At 47.9% G+C, this 25,150-nt stretch overlaps 2 protein-coding genes across 2 annotated transcripts; one reads left to right on the forward strand and one right to left on the reverse strand.

Annotated features, from left to right (window-relative positions):
• Positions 1–2,856: 2,856 nt before the first annotated feature.
• LOC132387368 (cystatin-B-like) lies at positions 2,857–6,764 on the forward strand. The gene is made up of 3 exons (XM_059959739.1): positions 2,857–2,996; positions 4,644–4,754; positions 6,306–6,764. Exons 1-3 carry the CDS (start codon positions 2,934–2,936, stop codon positions 6,429–6,431), a joined length of 300 nt encoding a protein of 99 aa, XP_059815722.1. The 5' UTR covers positions 2,857–2,933; the 3' UTR covers positions 6,432–6,764.
• Positions 6,765–8,198: 1,434 nt separating this feature from the next.
• Positions 8,199–14,481, reverse strand: LOC132387367 (hepatic and glial cell adhesion molecule-like). Its single transcript, XM_059959738.1, has 4 exons — positions 14,401–14,481; positions 13,907–14,221; positions 9,907–10,194; positions 8,199–8,589 (listed from the first exon to the last, which is right to left on the reverse strand). The coding sequence occupies exons 1-4, from the start codon at positions 14,450–14,452 to the stop codon at positions 8,477–8,479; spliced, it is 768 nt and encodes a 255-aa protein (XP_059815721.1). The 5' UTR covers positions 14,453–14,481; the 3' UTR covers positions 8,199–8,476.
• Positions 14,482–25,150: the final 10,669 nt, after the last annotated feature.

A 25,150-nucleotide genomic window follows, 5' to 3' on the forward strand; every position in this document is an offset into this window, starting at 1 on the left:
TATGCTGAAACCAGATCTTATCAGCAATTCACCCTTATGCGGGTGTGGAAAAAAAAAGTCACATCAAAATTGTATTTTACTCTTTCTGCTGCAAGGTAATGCCATAGAATCTTTAACATCAATGTAAAAAAAATACCGAGGGTCGTCAACCAGCACCTTTAGCAGTTACAGTTGTTGCCCCATTTGCTGCGAGTTTAGAGCATTTAATGTTCACCTCAAGCTCGCATCATCTGCTGCTGTTTATTTTTTTTTCATGATGTTTTTAAGTATATACATACAATAACGACATTCCACAAAATAAAGACCGTTATCACGTGTCTGGAAGCTGGTTCATTCCCAGACACAGTTACCAGTAAACGTTTAAATAGTGTTGATGTATGGGTGAGAGTGAGTGGAAGGGGCACAGTGATGTGGATGTTCAGGGGTGATCAGAGGGAGGGGTAGCCCAGAATGTGGTTGTGGAACTTGGTAAAGCCGTAGATGTGTTTCACTCTCTGAGGCAGATAGGGTGAGAAAGAAGGTGGGAGGCGAGAGAGAGACAGCTAGGAAGAGAGAAAGAAAGACAGCAGAGAATGAGAGGATGAGGGTAGGGAGAGTGCGGAGGACAGAGAGTGGAGACAGTGCGAGTTAGAGGAGGAGGTTGTGAGAGAAAGAGACTCGGGGATGGTGAGAAAGGGAGAGAGCAAGGCGAGTGAGATAGTAGGGAGGGGTGTGGAGTAAAGGGAGAGAGAGGGTGGAGAAAGCGGTAGGGAGAGAGAAATCAAAAGGTGAAGTATGATATGATGATGTACTGGTGGTGATATGACTAATATTTAAGTGCAATAATAATTGAAGGACAGGAGGATGAGCTACTGTGGCCATTAGACTTGTTTGCCGGACGGCAGGGCTGGCAGCTCAGAATTACCGGGTTCCGTTGTTTGAGATGCAGGAATGTGGGAGGGGTTAAAAGGGGCTTGTGGCGTTCCTATCTCGGGGAAAATGTCATGAGACTGCTCAGTCAGGGCAGCCTGGAGAATTCTTCCACATAGAACATAGAACAGCATAGCACACGAACAGGAAATGCGGCCCACAATGTAGTGCCAAAGCAAATCAAAGCACACAAACACTAATCCCTCCTACCTGCACTATGTCCATATCCCCAAACTTCCATACATCCATGTGCCAATCCAACCGTCTCTTAAAAACCTCTCATGCCTTTGCCTCCATACCAGGCAGCACTTGCTCCGAACACGACTCTCTGAATAAAGAGACTTACCCCTCACATCCCACTTGAATATATCCCTTCTGCCTTCAGCGTCTGCCCTCGAGTATCAGACATTTCAACCTTGGGAAACTGATAACCCCTGTCCAATCCATTAAAGCCTCTGATAATATTTTAAAACTGTATCAGATCTCTCGTCAACTTTAGTGCTCCAGTGAACTACACATTTATCCAGCTCCTCATGGTAGCTCACATCCTCGAAAGAGCAGCATCCTTGCAAACGTCCTCTGCACCCCCTCCAAAGCCTCGACTACAGTGGAATGACCAGAAATGTCCCAGTGCTCCAAATCTGGCCTTACTATAATTGGACCTTAAGATATAGGAAATAAGTAGGTCATTCGGCCCATCGAGTCTGCTCCCCTATTCAGTCATAGGCTGATCAAACTCTTCTAGTCATCTACATTCCCCTGCCTTCTTCCCATACCATTTGATGCCCTGGCTAATTAAGAATGTCTGTCTCGGCCTTCAATACCCCAATGACGGCCTCCAGAGCCGCTCGTGGCAACAAATCCGACAGATTTACCAGCCTCTGACTAATGGAAGTTCTCCACATCTCAGTTTGAAAAGAAAGTCCTTCAACCCTGAAGTCATGCCCTCTTGTCCTGTAATAGAACATAGACATTGAATAGTACAGCACAGTACAGGCCCTTTGGCCCACAATGTTGTGCCAACCCTCAAACTCTGCCACCCATATACCACCCCCCCCCCACCTTCAATTCCTCTATATACCTGTCCAGTAGTCTCTTAAACTTCACTAGTGTATCTGATTCAGGCAGTGCATTCCACACACCAACCACTCTCTGAGTGAAAAACCTTCCTCTAATATCCCCTTGAACTTCCCTCTCCTCACCTTAAAGCTATGTCCTCTTGTACCGAGCAGTGGTCCCCTGGGGAAGAGGCGCTGGCTGTCCACTCTGTCTATTCCTCTTAATATCTTGTACACTTCTATTATGTCTCCTCTCATCCTCTTTCTCTCCAAAGAGTAAAGCACACAGAGAAACACGACTTACAGGGACGCCCTTCGGCCCATCTAGCCCATGCGGAAACCATTTAAGCTGCATTATACCAGCCCGCTGCAGCTGGATCATAGACCCCCGGAAGCCTCCTATCCGTGTACCCGTGCAAACATCGCCTAAACGTTGGAATCGAGCTCGCACGGACCAGTCGTGCTCGCAGATCATTCCACACTCTCACGACCTTCTGAGTGAAGGCGTTCCCCCTCATAATTCCCTTAAACTTCTCACCTTTCACCCTTAACCTTTGATCACTGTTTGCAGTCCCACCCAACCACAGCGGATAAAGCCAGTGAACCTCCATCAAATCCCCTCTCAATCTTCTACGTTCATTAGAATCCTGTCCCATTCAATGTTTCCTGAAACCAGAGGCCCCGCAGACCCAGGAGCATCTCTGTGAATGTTCCCTATGCTCTGTACACCTTTCCCGTAAGTAGGTCACATCCGTAAGGGGCCGGGGTCAGGTTCCATGCCCCAAGCGGAGGGCAAGAGCCCGAGAGAGGGCAAAACGGGGCGGGGGAATAGCTGAGAGGGGGGAGGGGCATGTCGGAGGGGTGGGGGAGGGGCCAGATCTTTATAAGCGGCCGTGACAAGTGGCGAGAGAGAGGGAGAGAGAGAGAGAGTCAGCGAACGAACGAGTGCAACAGAGAGAGAGAGAGATGGCACCAGTCTGGACAAAAGAACAGCCGGCCACGACAGAGGTCCATAAGGTCGCAGATGAGGTTTGTTCCAAACTCTTCCAGAACCAGGAGCACAGTCCTCCCCACTCCCACACCCCTTAAACTGCCCTCCTCGGGGGGATAGAAGAGAGAGGCGGGGTCAGAAATTAAATAAAATATATATTTATATTTATATCTCCAGGCGAGATAGGAGAAGGAGGGCAGAGGAATTTTCGAGCACGGAGAGGGAGAGAGAAGGAAAGAGGGGGAGGTAGAGAAGTAGAGGTACGGAATAGACAGTGGAAGTCCATTTGGAGCAGGGAGAGGAGAGGATTGAGTGTAGGACGGGGTGAATAATGGCGACAGTAACAGGGCGGAGGCTGGATGAAGGGGAAGATTGCGGAAAAATTGTGAGGGGGCGATATATGGGAGAGGAAAGGGGAGGGAGGTAGAGGGAGACGGAAGAAAGGGGGATGGGAAAGGGAGGGGGACGAGAGAGGGAAGGAAGGAGGAGGAGCAGGGGGAGAGTGAGTGTTTGGATTAGAGGGCGGGAGGAAAATTGGAGAACGAAACGGAATGCGGGGGGCAGTTAGGAGAAAGGGAGGTGGAAGGAGGAGGAGCCAGGAGTGGAAAGAGGGAGAAATAGCAAGAGTGGGGGAATAGCGGGGTAATTGAAGATCGAACAGAGTGGGGGAGAGAGAGGGGGGAGGTAGAGAGAGAGGGAGAGAGAGACGGGGAGAGGGAGGGGATAGATCAGGGGAAGTGGGAAGAGGTGGGAGGGTGGAGAAAGAGTAGCGGAAGTGGGGACATGCGGGAGAGAGACAGCGATACGGGGAGAAAGAGCAGGGAAAACAGAGAAACGTGAGAGGCAGAGAGCCAGGGAGCCAGGCGAGATAGGGGAGGGAGGGCAGAGGAATTTTCGAGCACGGAGAGGGAGAGGGAAGGAAAGAGCGAGAAGTAGAGTGCGCGAGCGAGAGAGAGAAAGTGAGAGGGAGAGAAAGAAGGCAGAGACACGGATAAAAGGTGAGAGTTCCAGCAGGGGAATTGGAGAGATTGTAGACTGATACAGACGGGAGAGGGAGAAGAGCGAGAGCGAGACGGGAAAAGTGTGAGAACGAGCAGGGAATGTGGAATGAGGGAGCAGAGAGTGAGGCGAAGGACAGGGCAGGAGAAGGGGAGAAAGATCAGTGACGGAGCGACAGAGATGTAGAAAAGCCTGGCCAGGGTAAAGATTATAGAGGCACACAGAAAGAGGGGGAAAGAGCAAGGCTGGGCGAGAGAGCGGTAGGAGAGAGAGACGTTGAGGGGGGTGAGAGAGCAGGGGAGGCGGAGAGGGGGGAAGAGGGAGACGGTGAGGGGGTGAGTGAGCAGCGGAATCGAAGAGAGAGGGAAAAGGGAGACGGTGAGGGGGGTGAGAGAGCAGGGGATGTGGAGAGAGAAGAAAGAGAGAGACGGTGAAGGGTGAAAGAGCAGGGGAGGCGGAGAGGGGGGAAGAGGGAGATGATAAAATGATAGATCAGAGAGAGACGAGGAAGAGTGGGGCGTAAGGGTACGAGGTGGGGAAAGGCGAGAGACGGAACGAGGTAAAGCGGTGAAATGGAGGGAGGTGAAGTAAAAAATAAATGGTACCGCCACCCGCTTCCGGACACCCTTCCTCGTCCCGCTCTGTCCTCCCCGGGAGATACAGAAGTTTGTGTTGTTCCTGTCCAGGTGAAATCCGACGCGGAGAGTCACATCCACGCCTTAGAGCAGATATTCGTCGCGAAATCGTACCGTGAGCAGGACCAGACCATCATGCTGGGAAAACTTCTACTGATCAAGGTGGAGTTTCCACACAGAAGCCGGAAGGGAGCAGGGGTGGGAGGGGAATGGAGACCGGGAGAGGGTGGGAGGGGAATGGAGACCGGGAGGGGGTGGGAGTGGAATGGAGACCCGGAGAGGGTGGGAGGGGAATGGAGACCGGGAGACGGTGGGAGGGGAATGGAGACCGGGAGGGGGTGGGAGGGGAAAGGAAACCGGGAGGGGGTGGGAGGGGAACGGAGAGCGGGAGAGGGTGGGAGGGGAATGGAGACTGGGAGGGGATGGGAGGGGAATGGAGACCGGGAGAGGGTGGGAGGGGAATGGAGACCGGGAGAGAGTGGGAGGGGAATGGAGACCGGGAGGGGGTGGGAGGGGAATGGAGACCGGGAGGGGGTGGGAGGGGAACGGAGACCCGGAGGAGCTGGGAGAGGAATGGAGACCGGGAGGGGGTGGGAGGGGAGAGGTGTAGGGGAGGTTAGGATTATCAGAGTCGGGAAGTGTGGAGGGGCTAGGAGGGGAATAGAGCTCGAGAGGTGTGGGATGGGAATGGAGTCCGGGAGGGGGTGGGAAGCTAGAGGAGTACGGGAGGTTAGGATTAACAGAGACGGGAAGGGAGCAGCTTTGGCAGGGTAATGGAGACCGAGAGAGGGTGGGAGGGGAATGGAGACCGGGAGCGGGTGGGAGGGGAATGGAGACCGGGATGGGGAGGGAGGGGTATGGAGACGGGACGGGATTGGAGACCGGGAGGGGCTGGGAGCTTAATGGAGACCGGGAGGGGCTGGGAGGGGAACGGAGACCAAGAAGTGTGGGATGGGAATGGAGATCGGGAGGGGTTAGGAGGCGAGAGGTGTACGGGAGGTTAGGATTAACAGAGACGGGAAGGGAGCAGCTCTGGCAGGGGAATGGAGACGGGGATGGGTGGGAGGAGAATGGAGACCAGGAGGGTGTGGGAGGGGAATGGAGACGGGGAGGGGTGGGAGGGGAATGGAGACCAGGAGGTCTGCCAGGGACGTAGATGGGGTTGGGGAGAGGGAGTAAGATGGAGATGGGGACGGACGTAGCGGAGCAAGTGCATGACGGAGAGTTCAGGAGATGTAGGAGCTGGAGGGGGTGACGAGACGAGGACAGGTTCAGGGGAGGTAGGAGGTGACGGAGACCGGGAGGGTTTGAGGGGAGAGATGGGATGACAGTGAAGTGGACGGGGTGGGTCAGAGACGGTGAGAAGTGTAGGGGTCGGAGCGTGTGACGGTGTCGGAGAGGGGTTTAGGGGAGGGAGGGGTTGACGGAGACGGGGAGAGGTGTAAGGGAGGTTAGGATTATCAAAGCCGGGGAGGGATGTGGGGGAGGGAGGGACGATTAAAACGGGGCGGTAGTGTAGGGTAAGGAGGGGTGATAGAGACTGGAAGGGGTGCAGGGGAGGGAGGGTTGAAGGAGTCGGAGAGGGGAGCAGCGAGGGATGAAGTGGCGGGGATGTGGAGGGAGGTCTCGCGAGAGCGCGGGTCACGGAGGTGGCAGTGGGAAGGGGGTTAGCGGACGGGACTCCCATGACTAACCGAGTGACCCTGCCCACAGGTCGATATTGGAAACCCCAACAACTTCGTCCACATGGAGGTGTTCGTACCCAGTAACAAACTGCCAGTTCTGGTGGCCATCCAGGAAAACTTCAGTAACTGCGCTCCGCTGGAACCCTTGGTCTGAGAAACGAGAGTTTCCTGACCGATGCCAACCCCTCGCTGTGCTTGCGGCCCACCCCTCGGGAATATTCCCCTCCCTCCCTGCAAAGCTCATCACACGGGGTAGTTGGGACACCCTTCAGCTACCCACAGTTTAATGCGGGGTTTGGTTCTTCCTGTGCACAGATCCCAGACACACTCCCACCTCCCCCAGACCCTACACACACACCTCCCCCCCGCCAACTCTCCGACACGTCCCGCGCTCCCGGAATACCAGCAGACCCACCTCTTCAGCTCGCTGAGGCCACCTGAACCGTCAGCTGTTCGACGCACAAGCTTTTCGCTAATAAAACGCGTTGATCCGATTGGCCGTCTGGTCGTCTTTAACCATCCCCTCTTTCGGATGCTGGGGGCGGGGGCAACGCTGCGGGGCAGTTAGTGCGGATGTGTGAGGGAGAGGGGGAGCTGGACGTATGCGGGCAGCTGACTTACAGTCTGACGGAGATCCAATCGGAGGCAGGCGGTCACGGAGACAAGGGGAGGGGGCGCGGTTCGAGGTGGCGTGTGGAGGGGAATCACTGCGAGGTGTGGATGATGTCAGTGGGATGAGAGGGCGGGGTGTGTGAGGTGGGCGGGATGAGAGGAAATAGAGGGCGGGGTTCGTGGGAGGAGGGGGCGCGTTAGGGACGAGGGGCGGGGTTTGCGGGAGGAGAGGTCGAGCTCAGTGGAGAGAGGGGGCGAGTGGAGAGAGCGGTTCGTGTTGTACAATCTGCGGCAGGGAGCGCCTAAGAGGGACACTTTTCAATCGGGGCGGCGATGGAGATTTTCAAAGGCAGAGTTTCGGGGCAATTCACGAAGAAGAGCTCCGACCAGCGACCAGCCGGCCTCTGGGATTGGTTAGCAGGAGCAAGTTAAAGGAAGGCTGTGCCAAGCGCGGCGGCGGTGGTTTGCGTGGTGTTAGGTACACGCAACCCTGGGGAGAGTACCTGTTACATGCTCGCCACCCTGTAAAACTATCAGCAGCAATTGGACACACCTCATTTTGCAGTTGACAGTCTCTATTTTACGAGTAACTTCTAAATTTAGCAACTTAAAGCAGGTTAAAAAGTTAGCAGTACTATGCAAACGTAAATGTATAGATAAATTTCGCCAAGCAAATTGAAACTCGGGTGGTAATCGTTACAGTCTTACGATGGGATGTTAGAAAGTTCAGTTCAGTTCAAATGTACAGAGTTGTTGTTGTTGTGTTGAGGGAGATATTTGTAATCCAGGGCGAAATTAGGCCACAGTTAGGCCTAGTTCTAGTTTGGCCACACTTGGAGTACTGTGTCCAGTTCTGGTCGCTCAGTATAGGAACGATACTTAGAGGCTACTTGGAGAGAGTCCAAAGAGTGATCTCTTTGTTTCAAACGTTCCTCTCCCCTCCCCGTCTCTGCAAACTTCGTCCAGTTGCAGCAACTTGTGAGAGTCAGTTATCAATACTCGGGATCGATCTCAACTCACCCTTGTGCGCTGTCGGAAGTCCCGCTGTGTGTGAGTCCGCGAGAAAGACAGCCCACCTTGCTTAAATACACCCAGGCTGAACACCAGCTGCCCATCATGTAACTGCTTCCTGCTTCTCCCCACCGATGGCAGCCCAGAAGCCGACAGCAGTTCTGGTAGGTCCTGGTGTAATTCCAGAGAAATAGAAACACGAGCTGTTCGCCATAGCACAGCAGCAATTTTTGTCGTCAGCAGAAATCCAACGGCGTATAAATGTTAGTCTCATGCTTTCGGCGTTTTAAAGGGACAGTCTACAGAAAGAGTGAACCCTCGGAGTACATGGCGTTGGACAGAGTCAGAGTGGTCATCTTGAGATCGCTGAGGCCTCAGGCAGAGAAAGCAAAGGAAAGTAAAGCGCGACGTTTAGGTCTTGTCCCCTCCACCCACTTTATAACCGCTCCGCCGAGACAGTGGAGATGTCGGGCAGGAGAGCTGAATGCTCCTTTTGCAGGGAGGCGTCCCTTCTCGCTGACGACTGCAACTGCGAAACGTGCCTCTGTCTGCAGCTTATCACAAGCGAGATTAGGATCATCTGAGGCACCATTTACAGGTTGCTCTGCACAGGCTCATGAGAAGTACAACAAATACACAGAGCGCGAACTCTCCAGGGCTGAGGGTACTATTTCCATCTGTTTTTGGTGCTAAGAGAGAAAACAAACATCAATTTTAGATTGCGAAAACACATCTTTGTTTTTTTTTTTTGGAAATGATGACTGATCCACACTCGGAATCGTTCCGGACGCTGTCTCCATATTGAACATTGGTTTTGGTCCAATATTCCGACATCATGTCGATGCCATTCGTCTGTAATCCGTACAGACAGCATGGAGTTCAACTCACCACGCAAGGAGATCTGGGAGTCACCTGCTTCCGGAGAGGGCTGAACAGGAAAGGTAAAGTGAATGAACGCCAATTCAGCTACTGGAAATGGTCATTGAATTAGTTACTAAGATACAGAACCCCAGTCCCGGCTCTTCTACCATTTCTGACTGCATTTGCATCCTCCAGTTTCCGCTATCACCAGGTCTTCTGTTCGTTCATGTTTTAAACTTAAAAACTTTGCAGGCGTAAATTCACCACTTGGATCACAACATATCCCCATCCTTTCCGCCCTTTCAGAAATCTGCTTTTGCCCCCCCCCCCGCCTTCGCTCTAACATTAAATTTGTGTTCATTTTATCAAGCAGACTAAAGTACAATATTTCTGTTTGAGCAGATGCTCTCTGTCCTGCTGAGTATTTCGCGTCTTGCGCTTTGTTTTCGACCTTCCAAAGTGTATTACTTCACTCCTTTCTGGATTAAACTTCATCTGCCACTTCTCAGCACAGTTCTGCTTCCTGCGGATATCACCTAGGAAAATCGTCCGCTCTCTCACCCGTCGTGTTATCTCAAGCACCCTAGCCCTCCCTTCGACTCTCTCATCCAAACCGTTCCCAAAAAGCGGCCATCCCAGAATAGAAGAGACCCCAGCGACACACCACTATTCCATGACGCCCATGCAGAACGCCTGTCCGCTATTGCCACCGTTTTTCTTCTCCAACCAATCAACCCACGCAGCCAAGTTTCTCTCGGCCCCGTGAATCCTGACATTCCGAATGATCTCATCGTTGGGAACCTTGCCCAACACCTCACTGAAACCCTGATACATCACCGTTTACATCGGACACAATATCGGACACAACTGGACGCTCGGCTACGATTCTGACCTTCTCTGGTCTGTCAGTAAAATGAAAATAAAATGTTGATTAGAGTAATATCCTGGTGGATCCGGGATTTTCTGACCTCCTCTAGTCCATCTCTACAATGGGATATCCGATACAAATTAACGCGGTTGTCTAACTGTGGACTGACAGTAAACTTGCATGCCCGGTTCAATTCTGACCTTCTCCGGCCTATCTACAAAATGGGAATACCTGTCTAGTAGAATAAAATCCGGTACAAATGATGGTTGCTGGTTACCTGTGTACTTGCAGTAAACCTCCACGTAGGTCTCTCCAGAGCCATTGCTGAAAGAGTTGCTGACGATGCACTTGTACGTCCCGACGTCGTTTCTGTTCACGCTGATTATAGTCAGTTTCGCCCTGTCGGGAGATGTAAATATTCTGCCGTTTTCCCGGATGGGTTGGTTGTCCTTGAACCATGTCCGTGTCTGAACAGTGCCCGACGCGTCGCAACTCAGTGCGATGGTATCGAGGTTTTCCAGGGGAGTGGAATTATTTGTCACCACGGCAACCCCGGTCACTGTCTCTGTAAATACAATTAAAATGCAAATAGCTTTCACTGGGTTTTATCTACATCATGTACATAATATTTGGATGCTGCCAACTGAGCATCGTCGCCATTGCCAGCTCTTATCCCTATGTGCTTCTTCACAGGAGAAGTCAAAGCTAACACAAAGGCCAAAAGGAGGGTGTACAATGGAACAATCATTACTGGGATGTAAAATGATTGGGAAGTTTTAAAAAAATAACAGAAGGCAACTAAAAGGTCATTAAGAAGGAAAATATGGAATTCGAAAGCACTCTAGCCAATCATATTAAAGAGGATATGTAAAGTTTCTTCAGATTCGTGAGGTGTAAAAATAGACGCGAGAGTGGATATCAAACTGCTGGAAGTCGAGAGAGGAGAGGTAGTGTTTGGCAACAACGAATTGGTGGAAGAGCTGAATAGGTATTCTGCATCATCCCTCACTGTGGAATTCACTGGCGATATGTTGGACTTTCCAAGTATCAAAGTTCATGCAATGAAAGCATTCTTTCCCAGAGTGCGGGAATATAAAAACAAGGAGAAAATGCTGAAATGTTAGAAACCAGTGGAGAGGCCCCACTTGGAGGATTGTGATCTGTTTTGTATAACCTTAACCACGTAACAATTACAGCACGCAAACAGGCCGTCTCGGCCCTTCTAGTCCGTGCCGAACGCTTATTCTCACCTAGTCCCACCGTCCCGCACTCAGCCCATAACCCTCCATTCCTTTCCTGTCCATATACCTGTCCAATTTTACTTCGAATGACACAACTGAACTGTCACCCATATAACAATCACAGCAGGGAAACAGGCCGTCTCGGCCCTTCTAGACCGTGTGGACACTCACTCTCACCTAGTCCCACCGGCCCGCACTCAGCCCATAACCCCCCATTCCTTTCCCGTCCATATACCTGTCCAATTTTACTTCGAATGACACAACTGAACTGTCACCCATATAACAATCACAGCAGGGAAACAGGCCGTCTCGGCCCTTCTAGTCCGTCCCGAACGCATTCTGGCTCCTAGTCCCACCGACCCGCACTCAGCCCATAACCCTCCATTCCTTTCCTGTCCATATACCTATCCAATTTTACTTCATGTGACACAACAGTCACCCATATAACAATTACAGCACGCAAACAGGCCGTCTCGGCCCTTCTAGTCCGTGCCGACCGCTCACTCTCACCTAGTCCCACCGACCCGCACTCAGCCCATGACCCTCCATTCCTTTCCCGTCCATATACCTATCCAATTTTACTTCGAATGACACAACTGAACTGTCACCCATATAACAATCACAGCAGCGAAACAGGCCGACTCGGCCCTTCTAGTCCGTGCCGAACGCTCACTCTCACCTACTCCCACCGACCCGCACTCAGCCCATACCCCTCCACTCCTTTCCCGTCCAGAAACCTATCCACATTGTTTTCTAAAATGGTGCCCCTTTCTGCGGAAAGGATGTGTTGGAACTGGAGGCGTTTCAAAGGAGATTCAGCAAAATCATTCCGGGATTGAACAGCTTTTCCTGAGAAGAGGGTTTGTCGGCTCTGGCCACCATCCACTGGAATTCAGAAGAATGTGGGGGTAATCTCACGGAAACCCATCGAGTTGTGAAAGGCCTTTTCTAGAGTGCACATACAGAGGATGTTCCTTATGGCGGGAGGGTTCAACACCAGAAGGACAACCTCTGAATAGAGTGGCGTCCTTTGAGAACGGAGACGAAAGGGAATTTATTTGAATTGAATGTGGTGAATCTGGGAATTATGTTGCATAGGCAGCTGGAGAGGCCATGTCGTTATGTAAGTTTAAAGCTGAGGATGATAGATTCTCGATTGGTCAGGGCATGAGGGATATGCGGAAACGCCTGTGAATGGGACTGAGAGGAATATTGGATTAGCCATGATGAAATGGCGGAGCGGACTCCATTGGCCAAATGGTCTAATTCTCTTTCCCATGCTGTATCGCCTTGTAATCTTAACTGCAGCAATTAACCATTTGCAATCCAATCCGCAATTCAAATCAAATCCGATTCACATCTTCATCAATACTCTTATTCATAAATATGCACCGTCGTCAAACGATATTGTCAGACGATATTCTAATCGGGCTCAGGAACTTAGTTGAATTATTCGGCTGACGGCACCAACACCATTAGTGATAGGACCTCAGCAAAGGGAGGAACGGACGACCTACCGAACACATTGATTTCCGCGGTGGAGGCATTATTCCTTTTTGTAGCCATGTTATAGGCCTCACAAGTTTACTTTCCCGTGTGGCTCACAGAGATGTTGTCGAGGACGACCTCCTCCCCACTTGGTACGTGGGCACCGTTCAGTTGCCAGTTCAATTCAGCGCCTGGGCGGGACTCTGTGGAACATGTTAACCTGATGGTGCTTCCGGCAACGTGAAAAGAAGAGTCCGGAATTTGTGGAATTTGTGGCCACGTGCAGTTGTGAAGGTCAGGTCATGGGGGGTATTTAAGGCAGAGATTGATAGGTTCATGACTGGACATGGCATCAAAGGTTACAGGGAGAAGGCCGGGAATTGGTGTCGGAGAAAAGTTAAAAAAAAATGATCGGCCATGATTGACGGGCGGAGCAGTTTCGATGGACCAGACGGCCGAATGCTGCTCCTATGTCTCACTGTCGTTTGAATTTCCTTTGGCTGTCAGACTCTGTGAGGATCTATCCTGGGCCCAACATATTGATGTAATTGCACTGAAGGCACCGCGACCGCCATTTTTCTTAAGGAGACCTAGTATGTCACCAGAGATACTCGCCAGTTTCTACAGATGTACCGTGGGGAGCATGCTAACTGTTTGAGGACGTTCTGGTCTTGGACCCAACACGTAGGTGCAATAGCGACGATTGCATGGCCGCGCCCCTACTTCCTAAGGAGACTGCGCAGACTGGGCATGACGTCTAAAACTGCGACAAAGGTCGATGGATGTGTAATGGTGAGCTCATTGACCTGCTGCCTCATGGTCCGGTGTGAGGGAAATTAATGCCTTGGAACGGAAAATCCTGCAGAGTGTATTGGATACAGCCCGGTCCATCACGGTAAAGCACTCGCAACCATTGAGCGCATCTACATGAAGCGCCGTGGTAGGGAAACAGCATCCGTCATCAAATAGCCTCACCACGCAGGACTTCTCGCCATGCTGGCATCAGGTAGAAGCTGCGAGAAACTCAGTGCTCGCAGCCCTCGGTTCAAGGAGAGTTACCACCCTTCAGCCATCAGGCTGATCAAATCGGATGACTGCACTCACCTGCCCATCCAGTGATAACCAGTGATCTCACTTTAAGGACACTTTATCTCGTCATTTCATGTTCTCCATTTTTGTTAATATTTGTTTATATTTTTAAATCTGCACAGTATGTTGTCCGGTCCACTATCGTGTTCTTCCTGTTATAGTTACTGATCTGCAGCTTTACAGAGTACGAGTGAGAGTTGAACAGTCCATAACGTGGGACTGGCAGGGTGCAGTGGTGGCCCGTTTCTGCATCACAGCCATCTATGCATGTCCGAGAGGAACTCTAATCTAAATCTAATGCGGAACTATGTTGCTCACCCGCTATAGTTTTGTTCAATCGGAAATAATGCATCTCCCAGCAGCGAACAGGGAAGGTTATATTGTATTCTATCACACCAGAAATAAAATGAAAGTTATAGTCCGAGATCGCATGATTCTGTATAACTCTGTCTCACTTACCAATGATACGCAGAGAGATAGTCGCTGAGGTCATGGAGCCACTAGTTGGAACCATATTCACACGGTATTCCCCACCGTCAGACATTTTCACCGACTTCAGCAGAAGCGACCCTGTGGACGTGAATAGCTCAGTCCGCGATGTGTAGGCGTTGTCAATAGACACGGTTTGGCCGATCCACTGGGCGATTGTTCTCCCATTAAAATTCCAGCTTCCACTGGTGACCACGGCCGACGGCCGCACCGACAAGAACGCATTTCTCCTGACGGTGACATTTATCTGGCTGAACTCGAGAATGGTAAACTGCCGAGACTCACCTGAGAATGAGAAAATCGTAAGAGTGAAAAGTGACAGATGCGGAGAGACTCGAGAACTGCAATTAGCTCAATCGACACTGATAGTCATATCGCCTCTTATAAACTGCCCTTCTATCCTCTGACCACCCGCCGTTCTGTTGATTATCTGACCGCTCACTGTTCGAGAGAGTGACCCTCACCCGCCGTTATGTGGAGACAAAGAACGAGAGCTGCGAAGGCCAGTCCCGACATCCCGAGAGAGCAGCGCCGATCTCTGTTACACTCGGAGACTGAGCCGCACTTCCTGGTTTGCGGGTCAGATATCTGGATTCTGACGTCACAAGTGGCAGCGCTGATTGGATCAGAGAGTCTGTACTTTGCTCGAATCTACATCAAATCCTGTGTGTTGTTCTACAACTATCTGCTGCTGTTTTGTTGAGTGCGATAATGGTCTCAAAGAGAGTGTCTCTCACCCACCGACATGAAGAGAAAAAGAGCGAGTAAAGTGAACGTCATCCACGCGATCCCGAGAGAGCGGCGCCTGTCTCTGTTACTTTCGGAGACTGATCCGCATTTCCTCGTCTCCGTGCCAGATGTCGAGAGTGTGCTAGGTCAAACCTCGGAGCTGTTGGATAGTAGAGCGAGAAGCAGGGAAATAAGCAGACTTAAAGCGCTGAAGAAACAGACTATTCAGCCCTCGATACTATGCCCTCATGTTTACCAGATCACGTGACATTTTCCTCAAAACTTCACTCCTCTGAAATAGATAGAAAGGTTGAGTGTTGTCACCGCACGTCAGCGGCTGGATTCTATTCGGTGATGGAGGAGGTCTGATATCGGTATGTCAACAAAGACTGGGATATGTACGGACCTGCAAGGTGGGGAGCATTCGGACTGTTTCCATCACCGTCTGGTGTGCGGGCCCCAATGCCTGGGTTCCACACAGATTGCAAACAGTTGTGTATAGACAATCACATCCATCACGGTACTAGCCTCACCGTAATCCTGGACATCTTGAAAACGTTGCGCCTGCAGAAGTCCAGGTCCCCAGTTAAAGACCATCGCCATCGACATTCGGAATATGCACCCTTCCCATTAGAGCCATCCGGAATATGCTCTCTTATCATTAGTTAGAACCGCTCAATGCTACTTTCCGCTGGGATATGCTTTCCTCTCATTACTACCATCCGGAATATGCTCTCTTATCATCAGTTAGAACCGCTCAATGTTCCCTTCTCATTATTACAGTCTGGGATATGCATTCCTCTCATTACTACCATCCGGAATATGCTCTCTTATCATTACTACCATCCGGGATATGCTCCCCTCTCATTGTTACCAACCGGGGCTATGCTCTTGTCTCATTACTACCATCCGGGTTATGTTCTTGTCTCATTACTACCATCCGGGATATGCTGTTGTCTCATTACTACCATCTAGGATATGCTCTCCTCTCATTACTACCATCCGTGTTATGCTCTTGTCTCATTACTACCATCTAGGATATGCTCTCCTCTCATTACTACCATCCGGGATATGCTCTTGTCTCATTACTACCATCCGGGATATGCTCTCCTCTCATTACTACCATCCGGGATATGCTCTTGTCTCATTACTACCATCCGGGATATGCTCTCCTCTCATTTCTACCATCCTGGATATGCTCTTGTCTCATTACTACCATCCGGAATGTGCTCTTGTCTCATTGCTGCTATCTGGAAGAAGGTACATGACTCTGAGGACCCGCGCTCAATGATTTACCTGCTGACTCTGCAATCAGATTTCTAAACGATCTATTGATCCATGAATTCTACCTAATAATTCCTCTTCTATTTATTTGTTCATTTACTATTTTGTTGTTTCCTTTATTTATTCGTTCATTCAGTTGTTTGCGTATTTAAATAATATGTACATTTTATGCATTTATTATCTATTTATGTTACGCCGCCTGGCGTTTAAGACAGCAATGATAGCAATTCTCTGACTTGGTCTCCCCGATGGAGAAGGATTCTCCATTGCTGGAGCGGTCATTGCTGGAGTGGGGAATTGTTAGCGTGGGCCGCCTTTAGTTAAACAACCTTAGGCATGATCACGCTTGGACAAACGCAAACGCATGTTCGAAATAAGGAATGAAGTTTCTGGTGATTTGATTTCCTTTCAGTGTTATGACATAGCTATCATGCTGATAATAGATGTGGAGTCAGTGTCGTGTTCCTTGTGTGAGATTTAGGGAAATTGAGATACCTCCTCTATCCCGCATAAATACATCTGCAGAATGTGCATCGGGTGCAGTTCCTGAGGGAGCATGTTAAGGAACGGGAGCTGCTGTTCGATGAGCTTCGATTCACACAGGACAATGAGGAGGTGATAGGTAGAAGCTACAGGGAGGTAGACGCCCGAGATGAAGTGGGCAGTTTCTTGGGTGACCGGCAGGAGAGTGGAAGGGAATATGCTGCAAGAGCAGTGCCCCCTTGTGGCCATGCCCCCCAATAATAAGTATATCGCTTGAGATGGGGTTGGTGGGTTGCCGGGGCTTGGAAATGACCAGGAAGAAGATTCTGCGATCAACTCTGTGGCCCAGAAGCGACTGCTGAAAGAGGAGTGCTATGGTGATTGGAGAATTCCTCATTTAGAGGATCAGGACGCATACTCTGTGGACATGGAAGAAATACTCGCTTCCTCTCGGAGTCACACGTCGGAGCTCCATGATGAGTTTGTCATGAAAGAGGCGACGCTGCTCTGTTGCTATCTGACGCGGGCAAGCGCTCTGCCTGGTGGACTGAGAGCTCCCTGGGCCGGAACACGGCATTCAGAGTGTGGGAGGTGAGTCGTCTCGGTGACACAGAGAACCCAAATAGATCCCATTAAAAGACCGTCAAACACTCAATGTGCAGGAAAAAAAGATCAAACCGTGAAAACAAACGCAAGCAAATAGCATAGATACCAAAATAAGAGACAGGTTCTACATTCAATAAGCGGTGAATCTCCTGACGTCACTGTATTGCCACCAGTGTCATTTATCGCCGTGTGCAGGTGTGTTTCTTCTTCTGTCATGCCCAGACACTGAAATTCTTGTGTGAAGCTGCTGAATATACCAAGACCCTTCACATATGTAGGAAATTATATTCGGGCTATAAATGAGGGACCCCTCTGAACTACCACGCCTTTATATTTGTTCTGCAAACGGGGGGCATGCCTTTCGCTTCTGAGTTGTTGTTTGTTAGTGCCGATCTTCAAGAGGAGATTTTGCAACCACAGCCGCTGTTCCCACTAACACCTTCAAGACTGCGTTTCAACGCCATGAGCACTCCCGCTGAACTCTTTGCCTTTGTCCGGATACCGATACCCTCTCAGTTAGACCGATGCAGAATCTTACATGAATGTCATGAGCAGGTAGCTCATTACATCAAATTATATTCAGTGCTACTGATTATAGAAACAACGTACCATCTCGATTTCTGTTGAAGATGGGCCAGACAACTTCATGATTCAACTTCAGGGCCCACCTGTGGCAGATACCGTTACAAACCTGAAATAATCTTGTTCTGCCCAGTCAGTTCCCAATGCTGACAATAGATGGCGCAATGGAACAAACTATGCGCAGACAGGCCAGAACAACCCCACTGAGCCGGTGAACAACATTGACCGTAGAAATTATACTTGTCAGATTGAGATCAAAGTAACCTTGAAACACAACGGCTTTCCTGTAAAGATCACTGTACCGGGCAAGTGAAAGTTTCTGTCGATATTCCACTTCCAACCACCGATTCAACTTCTAAGCAATTTTATTTTGCAGTTTTCACGCTGTTCTACTCTATCTACTTTAGTCGTCACGGGGGGAAAAAAAACTGTTTATCAGGAACAGGGAAAGTGGAGCAGAATAACAGATATACTAGAGGTCCTTCAGGACTTTTAATTATAATTCATTGTCCTGGATTTATTTGTGTCAAATTTCTGGAGATGAACATTTAAGGCTACAGCGATAATGTCCCAAGCTTGCCAGAGCATTTTAACTCTTCATTTTAAATAAATGAAAACCGTCCTTGTTTATCTGCCTCTGTCACAGAGAGACTGTCTGTGTCCATGCTTGTAAGCTGGATTTCACATCGCTTCTCTTCACACCGGCAGCTTCATTTGGAATTACCACCAACTGTGCAGTGAAGCTCCTGAAGTTTTGAGAAGTAGATCTGTATCTCAGAGTACAGACCTCCGAGCAGGGCGGGCGTGATTTCACGATGTTAAGGAATCGATCCGTTTGTGAAAGAAATTCAGCCGCTGGACATACAGAATTAAACAAATTTAAGTGACATTAAGTTAGGCCAACAGTGAAAAAAGAGGCCGACAAAATAAATCCGTAGAATTATGGCCGGGAACTCCTTTTCATAAACTGCATTTCGTAACTTTGTTTACAGACTCCCAGCTGATGTGATTGGACTGCAGTAGAAAGGAGTGATTCTACTCCTCTTTCAGTTCTATTGGCAGAGCCCATGTCTCATGTCAATGTAAACATCAACTATTACAGTCCTCAGGAAAACATCGATACAGTTGTATTCACCCGTGAAGCTAAGGGCGCAATTCAAATAAAACATGGTTACAAGACATCTAACCGAGGCAATATCTCTCTTTTCAGAAAAAAAAGCTAATCCGAACATAACGCGTTTTATCAGAAATGATCGGAAAATATAGACGTACTGTCACAAGTCTGAAATCAACTTGTTCAGTCCAGTCAGTTCCCAATACTGACTATAGATGGCGCAAGGGAGCAAATAATCAGCAGACAGGACAGGGTACACCATCGAGTCATTTATCAATGTTGATAAATAAGTGGAAATTATACCTGCCAACACAGCAGACTTTCTGTATAGATCAGTTTGCCGCCTAAATAAAATTTCCTGTTGATATTCCACTTCAATCGAACACTGAAACGTCCAAGTAATTTTATTTTGCAATTATAACGGTCTGCACTTCTGTCGACTGCGGTCACCAGAAGTAGAAAAGAACTGTATGTAGAGAATATGGAGCAGAGTTGCAGATATCATCGACATTCTGGAGTGATTTATTTAGAAGTCAATATGCCGGAAAATTAATATCTTCATTTAAGTCTATGGCGAAGAGTCTTTCATGTTTCTCAGAGCAGAGAGAACTAAAGAGCGGGCAGAACTATACGGTTCAAATTCTGCAGTGCCATGTCGGCTTATCTGCTTCGGTACCCGAGGGACATTCTGTGCCCAGGCCTTCAAGCAGGACCGCTCACAGCCGTTCTTCACAGTAGCAGCTTCAGTTGACGTCACGACGTATTATCGAGTGAACCTCCTGACGTTTTTGGAGAAGTTGTTGCGTTTCTCAGAATACAGAACCCCGAGCGCTGTAAACGTGACTTCACGAAGTAATGTAACAACCAATCTGAGAATAAAAAACAGCCGCTGGGAGTACTGAACGAGCCAAACTTGGAGCCATTTACCGGGGGGATAAGTAACATCACGTTAATGGGGCAGAAACATTATCTGCTGGAAACACTCAGCAGGTCGGGCAGCATCTGTGAAAGGAGGAACAGAGGTCGACGTTACAATGCAGGACGAGGAGACGGGTGGGGTGGGGGGGAACAATAAAGCGGCACTAAACTGTGAAGTGAACTTCCACCAAAGAGGGAGGGACATGGGGCCTGAGATTAGCTCAGCCGTTCTGACAGAGGATCTTCGACTTGAAATCGTAAAAGTTCCTCCTCTCCACAGAGGTTGCCTGACTGTCTGAGTCTATTCCTGGTTTAACACTATTTTTGATATTTCTATTAATTCCAGCGCGTGCGTTGTCATAAACTTGAGTCACCACCAACATAAATGTGAAGCAAATGAACTCTCTGGTAACCCGTCCTGAGGACTCGCCACTGGGAGATGCCGCTTTCTCAGGCGAACGAAACGACGCTCGGCAGTGCGGTCTCCCACTCCACGCCGGGTCACACCGATATATAGGTGACCACACGGGGAGCACCGGGCACAGTATATGGCCCCAAATCACTCACAGGTGGGACGTCGCCTCACCTGGAAAGACTGTCTGAGGCCCTGAATGGTGGTCAGGAAGGAGGGGCGTGGACAGGTCTAGCACTTGTTCCTCTTGCAAGGGTAAGTGTCCGGAGAGAGATCAGTGGGGAGGGAGAGATGGAGAAGGGCGTCGCCTCACCTGGAAAGACTGTTTGAGGCCCTGAATGGTGGTCAGGAGGAGGGGCGTGGACAGGTCTAGCACTTGTTCCTCTTGCAAGGGTAAGTGTCCGGAGAGAGATCAATGGGGAGGGAGAGATAGAGAAGGGCGTCGCCTCACCTGGAAAGACTGTTTGTTGCCCTGAATGGTGGTCAGGAAGGAGGGGCGTGGACAGGTCTAGCACTTGTTCCTCTTGCAAGGGTAAGTGTCCGGAGAGAGATCAGTGGGGAGGGAGAGATGGAGAAGGGCGTCGCCTCACCTGGAAAGACTGTTTGAGGCCCTGAATGGGGGTCAGGAAGGAGGGGCGTGGACAGGTCTAGCACTTGTTCCTCTTGCAAGGGTAAGTGTCCGGAGAGAGATCAGTGGGGAGGGAGAGATGGAGAAGGGCGTCGCGCAGGCGGCGATCCATGCGGAAAGCAGAAATCGGGGTGGTGTGGTGGGAAAGATGTACTTGGTGGGAGGATCTCACCGGAAGTTGCGTAGGCTCCGGAGAATCCTGTGCTGGAAACGGAGGCTGGGCTCTCTGCTTTGCCATTTGCCGCTTCAGTTCCACACACAACTTTCAAACATCAGGTTCAAATTTCCCAAACTGTCAATGTCTGCCCAGACGGAACCGTATTTCACAACTGTAATCGTTGAATATATTCATGTCAGTCACCATGGAAATGAAACAAGTGGAGAACGTTTAAAAATGAGGAAACAGATCAAAATGATGGATACTCCCTGCTCTGTGCTTTGCCAATTTCCGCTGCTGACGCTACATCTCTATCTGTCTGGAAATCCGTCAAGATCCTACACCCCTCTATCCGAACCTCCCCTCCCCTTTATCATTCACGGTTTCTGAAGCACCCGGCAGGCATTACACATCTCCCCATTTCTGCCCCCTACAACCACCCTGTCTCTGTATGCACCTCCATTGCTGCTCCCATCAGAGTCACTGTAAACCTCTCCGGACACAAAAAACCTTCCCCATCTCTGTAACTGCGTACACAGTTAATGATTCCCCGGGAGATGTGCACATTGTGCTGTGAAGATGTAATTTTTTACCCCCTTCGTTACTATTTGTGGATGGGACAGAATTGCAAGTTTGAATCCGGAGTGTTTGGCAAATCCTGTTCAGACGTTAGGAATCATCTACCCAGGATGGAAATTGAGGGCCGACCACTGGGGGGGGGGATAATTAAAGAGGAGACGAATACTGCCCGCAGTGTCGTGGTGGTGAGTTGGCGCGGTATCGGAGATGATGGGGAACCGGGATAGGAGTGACTGGGATAGATCCTTGTGAATGTTTGTGGAGGTGAGAGGAGCCGAGTGGTTCCATTATTGTTGTCTCCATGTGCGCATCCGACATCACATGTTCTGGGCACTGTAGGTACAAAACAAGTCTCTGATCTGACAAAACAGGATTAAGCACGTCAAGGTTTGACATTTTCCAGATGCTTTTCCATTGTTTTCCAGATAATTAAGGGCTGGGTGAATTGAGCTCGGGATGTGTTCGTTACACAATACCAGTTTGTTCAGAACCGTATTTATTGGGATTTTCCACTTCGCAGCATATGGAGTAGGCCGCATTTTTAGCGGCTCTTTCTCTTTTAATATATTTTATATTGCACGAACTGGTCCCTTTTAGTTGTGATGACTTACTACTTCTACTGCAGGATTTATTATTTCTACTGAAGGATTTCACGACTTAATTACAATGGCCGGAAAAAGTCGTTCTGGTTTTGAATTGAGAAGCGGCAAGACTTTCCATGAAATAGAACAAACTGAACAAACCAAGATAACGGAGGAATCTGTTACACTAGCGAGAATATTTTCTTCAATATAAGATACGAAGTCGGAATTCGGATCGCTTAATAGTAAAATTGATAAGCTGACCGGTTCAAACGGGAAGCTCGAAAAAGCTATTTCTACGATTCAAGACTCGCTGAGAAACTTGGACTCTCAACTTCAAACACTTCACCAGACTACAACCCGAATCGAGAGTGAGCATGATTTATTCAAGCAGATAAATTCCTTGATTTATCAAGGAATGGAGATATCTTCAATTGAAAAGAAAATCAATGAAATTACCATGGAACTATCCAAAACGAAGAAAAGAATGGTTGATTTAGACAGAAGAGGGCATCAGGGGAATCTGCGTATTCTGGGACTGCCAGAAAATACTGAAACTGGCGATCTGTTAAAATTCTTGTCAGATATGCTGTATTCACTTTTCAATGGGACACTCGAAACTAGCCCCTTAATCGACAGAGCCCACAGAATTCCATTCTCTCGGCGTTCTGCCGAATTCCGTCCTCGAGCATTTCAACACGACTAAAGAAGCTATTCTTCCAGAAGCCAGAAAGAAACGGAAATTACTCTTTAATTCAACACAGATTCGTGTAGTTTAAGACTATCCTCCCGAAATCTTTGCCGAAAGAAAGAAATATCGAGAAGTTATGAGTGAAATGTATAAATTAGATTTAAATCCCTCCCTTCGCTTTCCAGCAAAGCTGAAAATTTTTTCGTGAAAAATCTAAACCATTGAGAATTTTCTCTACTCAGGAGGGATGGGAGTATATTAAAAACCTGAAAGTTAAGCCTACTGAATAAAATATTAAAGTTGTTCCGATTACTCAATAGGCAATTTTGAAGTATCTGCTGTATGAGTTGTTTATGGAGCTTTTGAGTTAAGTACATGCTGAACCTTTTCATTCTCTGATATGGGACGTGTTCGATTTATTTTTTTTTACCTTATTAATAATTAGTATATGTATAACTGTTTTGTAGGGAACCTTTATAGTATTGTACTTTAGTGTCGGACCTGTTTTGTATTAATCTTTTTATTTCTTTTATTTGTTTCAATACTTATAGCTGTAGGTCTCTTATATACATACACTCATTTGCATTTCTTTTTGAGAGAAATAATATTGCTTGTAACATTATTTGCTCGGATTTATTCCTTCTTCTGAATATGTGTTTAAGCTACTTCAGCTGATTCTAAAATGGCCGTTGTTGATTATGTTTTTATTAATGTTAGACACTAGGTTTTTTTTCTTGTTTGGCCAGTTCTTTTGATGGATTTCTCGTAAATGCGTCACTCCTTCTGGTCGTACCGGCGCCTTTTGGCTTAATCTGTACTTGCGTAACATTTCTTTCATATAATATTGAATTCAATTTTAAACATGGGTGTTAATAAAATTAATATAATATCTTGGAATTGGAACGGTGTCAATCATCCCATTAAGCGTAAAACGATTTTTAAGAAATTAAAGACACTTAACGCTGATATTATCTTTGCGCGAGAAAATCATATATAAAAACAGGATGAGGACAGATTGTTCCGGTTCTGGAAAGGGCCTTTGTCGGATAGTAAACAAAAGGCGTTTCTATATTTCTCGGTCCCAGAATCCCTTTTGTGCACCTTAATACTACCACTGATTCGATTGGAAGATATTTAATTGTTACTGGTTTATTCTGCCAGCAAAAGGTAGCTCCGGTGTGTGTATACGCACCTCATGTAGATAATTCTGATTTTTTTAAGAAACTTTTTTTTCTGTGTTACCGAATCTCAATGAATATAAGCTGATCATGGGTGGTGTCTTCAATTGTTGTTTAAATCCGGCGATTGACGGCTCATCGACCAATCCGTCTCTTCCTAATAAAGCGTGAGCTTGTATTAACTCTTTTTTATTAGAATATGGCCTTGTCGATATTTGGAGATATAAACACCCCAATGATAAGGATTTCTCTTTTTTCTCACACGTCCATCACAAATATTCTCGAATTGATTACTTTTTTTTTTAGATACACGTCTGTTAAACTCCGTTGTTGAATGTGCGTGTGACATCCTTGCGCTTTCTGATCACACGCCTTTAAAGTTAACCCTTAAGCTCCCGGATAGAATTTTTGAAAATTTCACAGTGGAGATTGAACCCTGTTTTGTTACAGGATCCAGCTTTTGTTAATTTTATTAAGGGGCAAATTTCTATATCTTTTGAATTTAATACAACTGAAGGAATGTCAAATCTGGTTATATGGGACACCTTGAAATCATTTCTTAGGGGACAGATAATCTCATATTCAGCAGCCTTGAGAAAGAAAAATGAAGCGGAATTGTCAGTGCTTATTAATAAAATTAAACAGATAGATAAAACGTATTCAGTTAAACCTACTGAAGACCTATATAAAGAAATGGTCGAACTTCAATCACAGTATGATTTGCTTCTGACCTTTCCCATTGAACAGCAAAGTTTTAAATCTAAAAGTTTATTTTATATACATGGGGAAAAATCTGCCAAACTTGTAGCTGGTCAGTTAAAGGCTGGGATGCTCAGAAGACAGATTTTAAAAATTCCCCGACCAGATAGAACAGAAACTTCAGATCCTTATGAAATTAATAAGATATTTATGGACTTTTATTCTAATCTTTATAAATGGGAATTATCTGATAGTAATATTACTATTAATATAATTTTGCAAAGGTTAAACACACCTCAAATTTCTTTCAAGATGCTGATTTGTTAGATGCACCTATTAAACAGGAGGAGATGGCGGTAGAACTTTATGCGGTGGAATTTTACAAGACCTGTCATGAAATGCTTATACCACATCTTCAGCAAACGTTTATCGACTCTACATCCTCTGGGAACCTTCCTAAAACTTTTTATGAAGCACTAAATTAATTGATTCCAAAAAAAGGGAAAGCCCCACTGGAATGATTATCCTATGGACCTATTTCTTTAGGGAATGTAGATTTTTAAATCCTCTCTA

This window comes from Hypanus sabinus, unplaced genomic scaffold, assembly GCF_030144855.1.
Source record: "Hypanus sabinus isolate sHypSab1 unplaced genomic scaffold, sHypSab1.hap1 scaffold_1775, whole genome shotgun sequence".
NCBI classification, from domain to species: domain Eukaryota; kingdom Metazoa; phylum Chordata; class Chondrichthyes; order Myliobatiformes; family Dasyatidae; genus Hypanus; species Hypanus sabinus.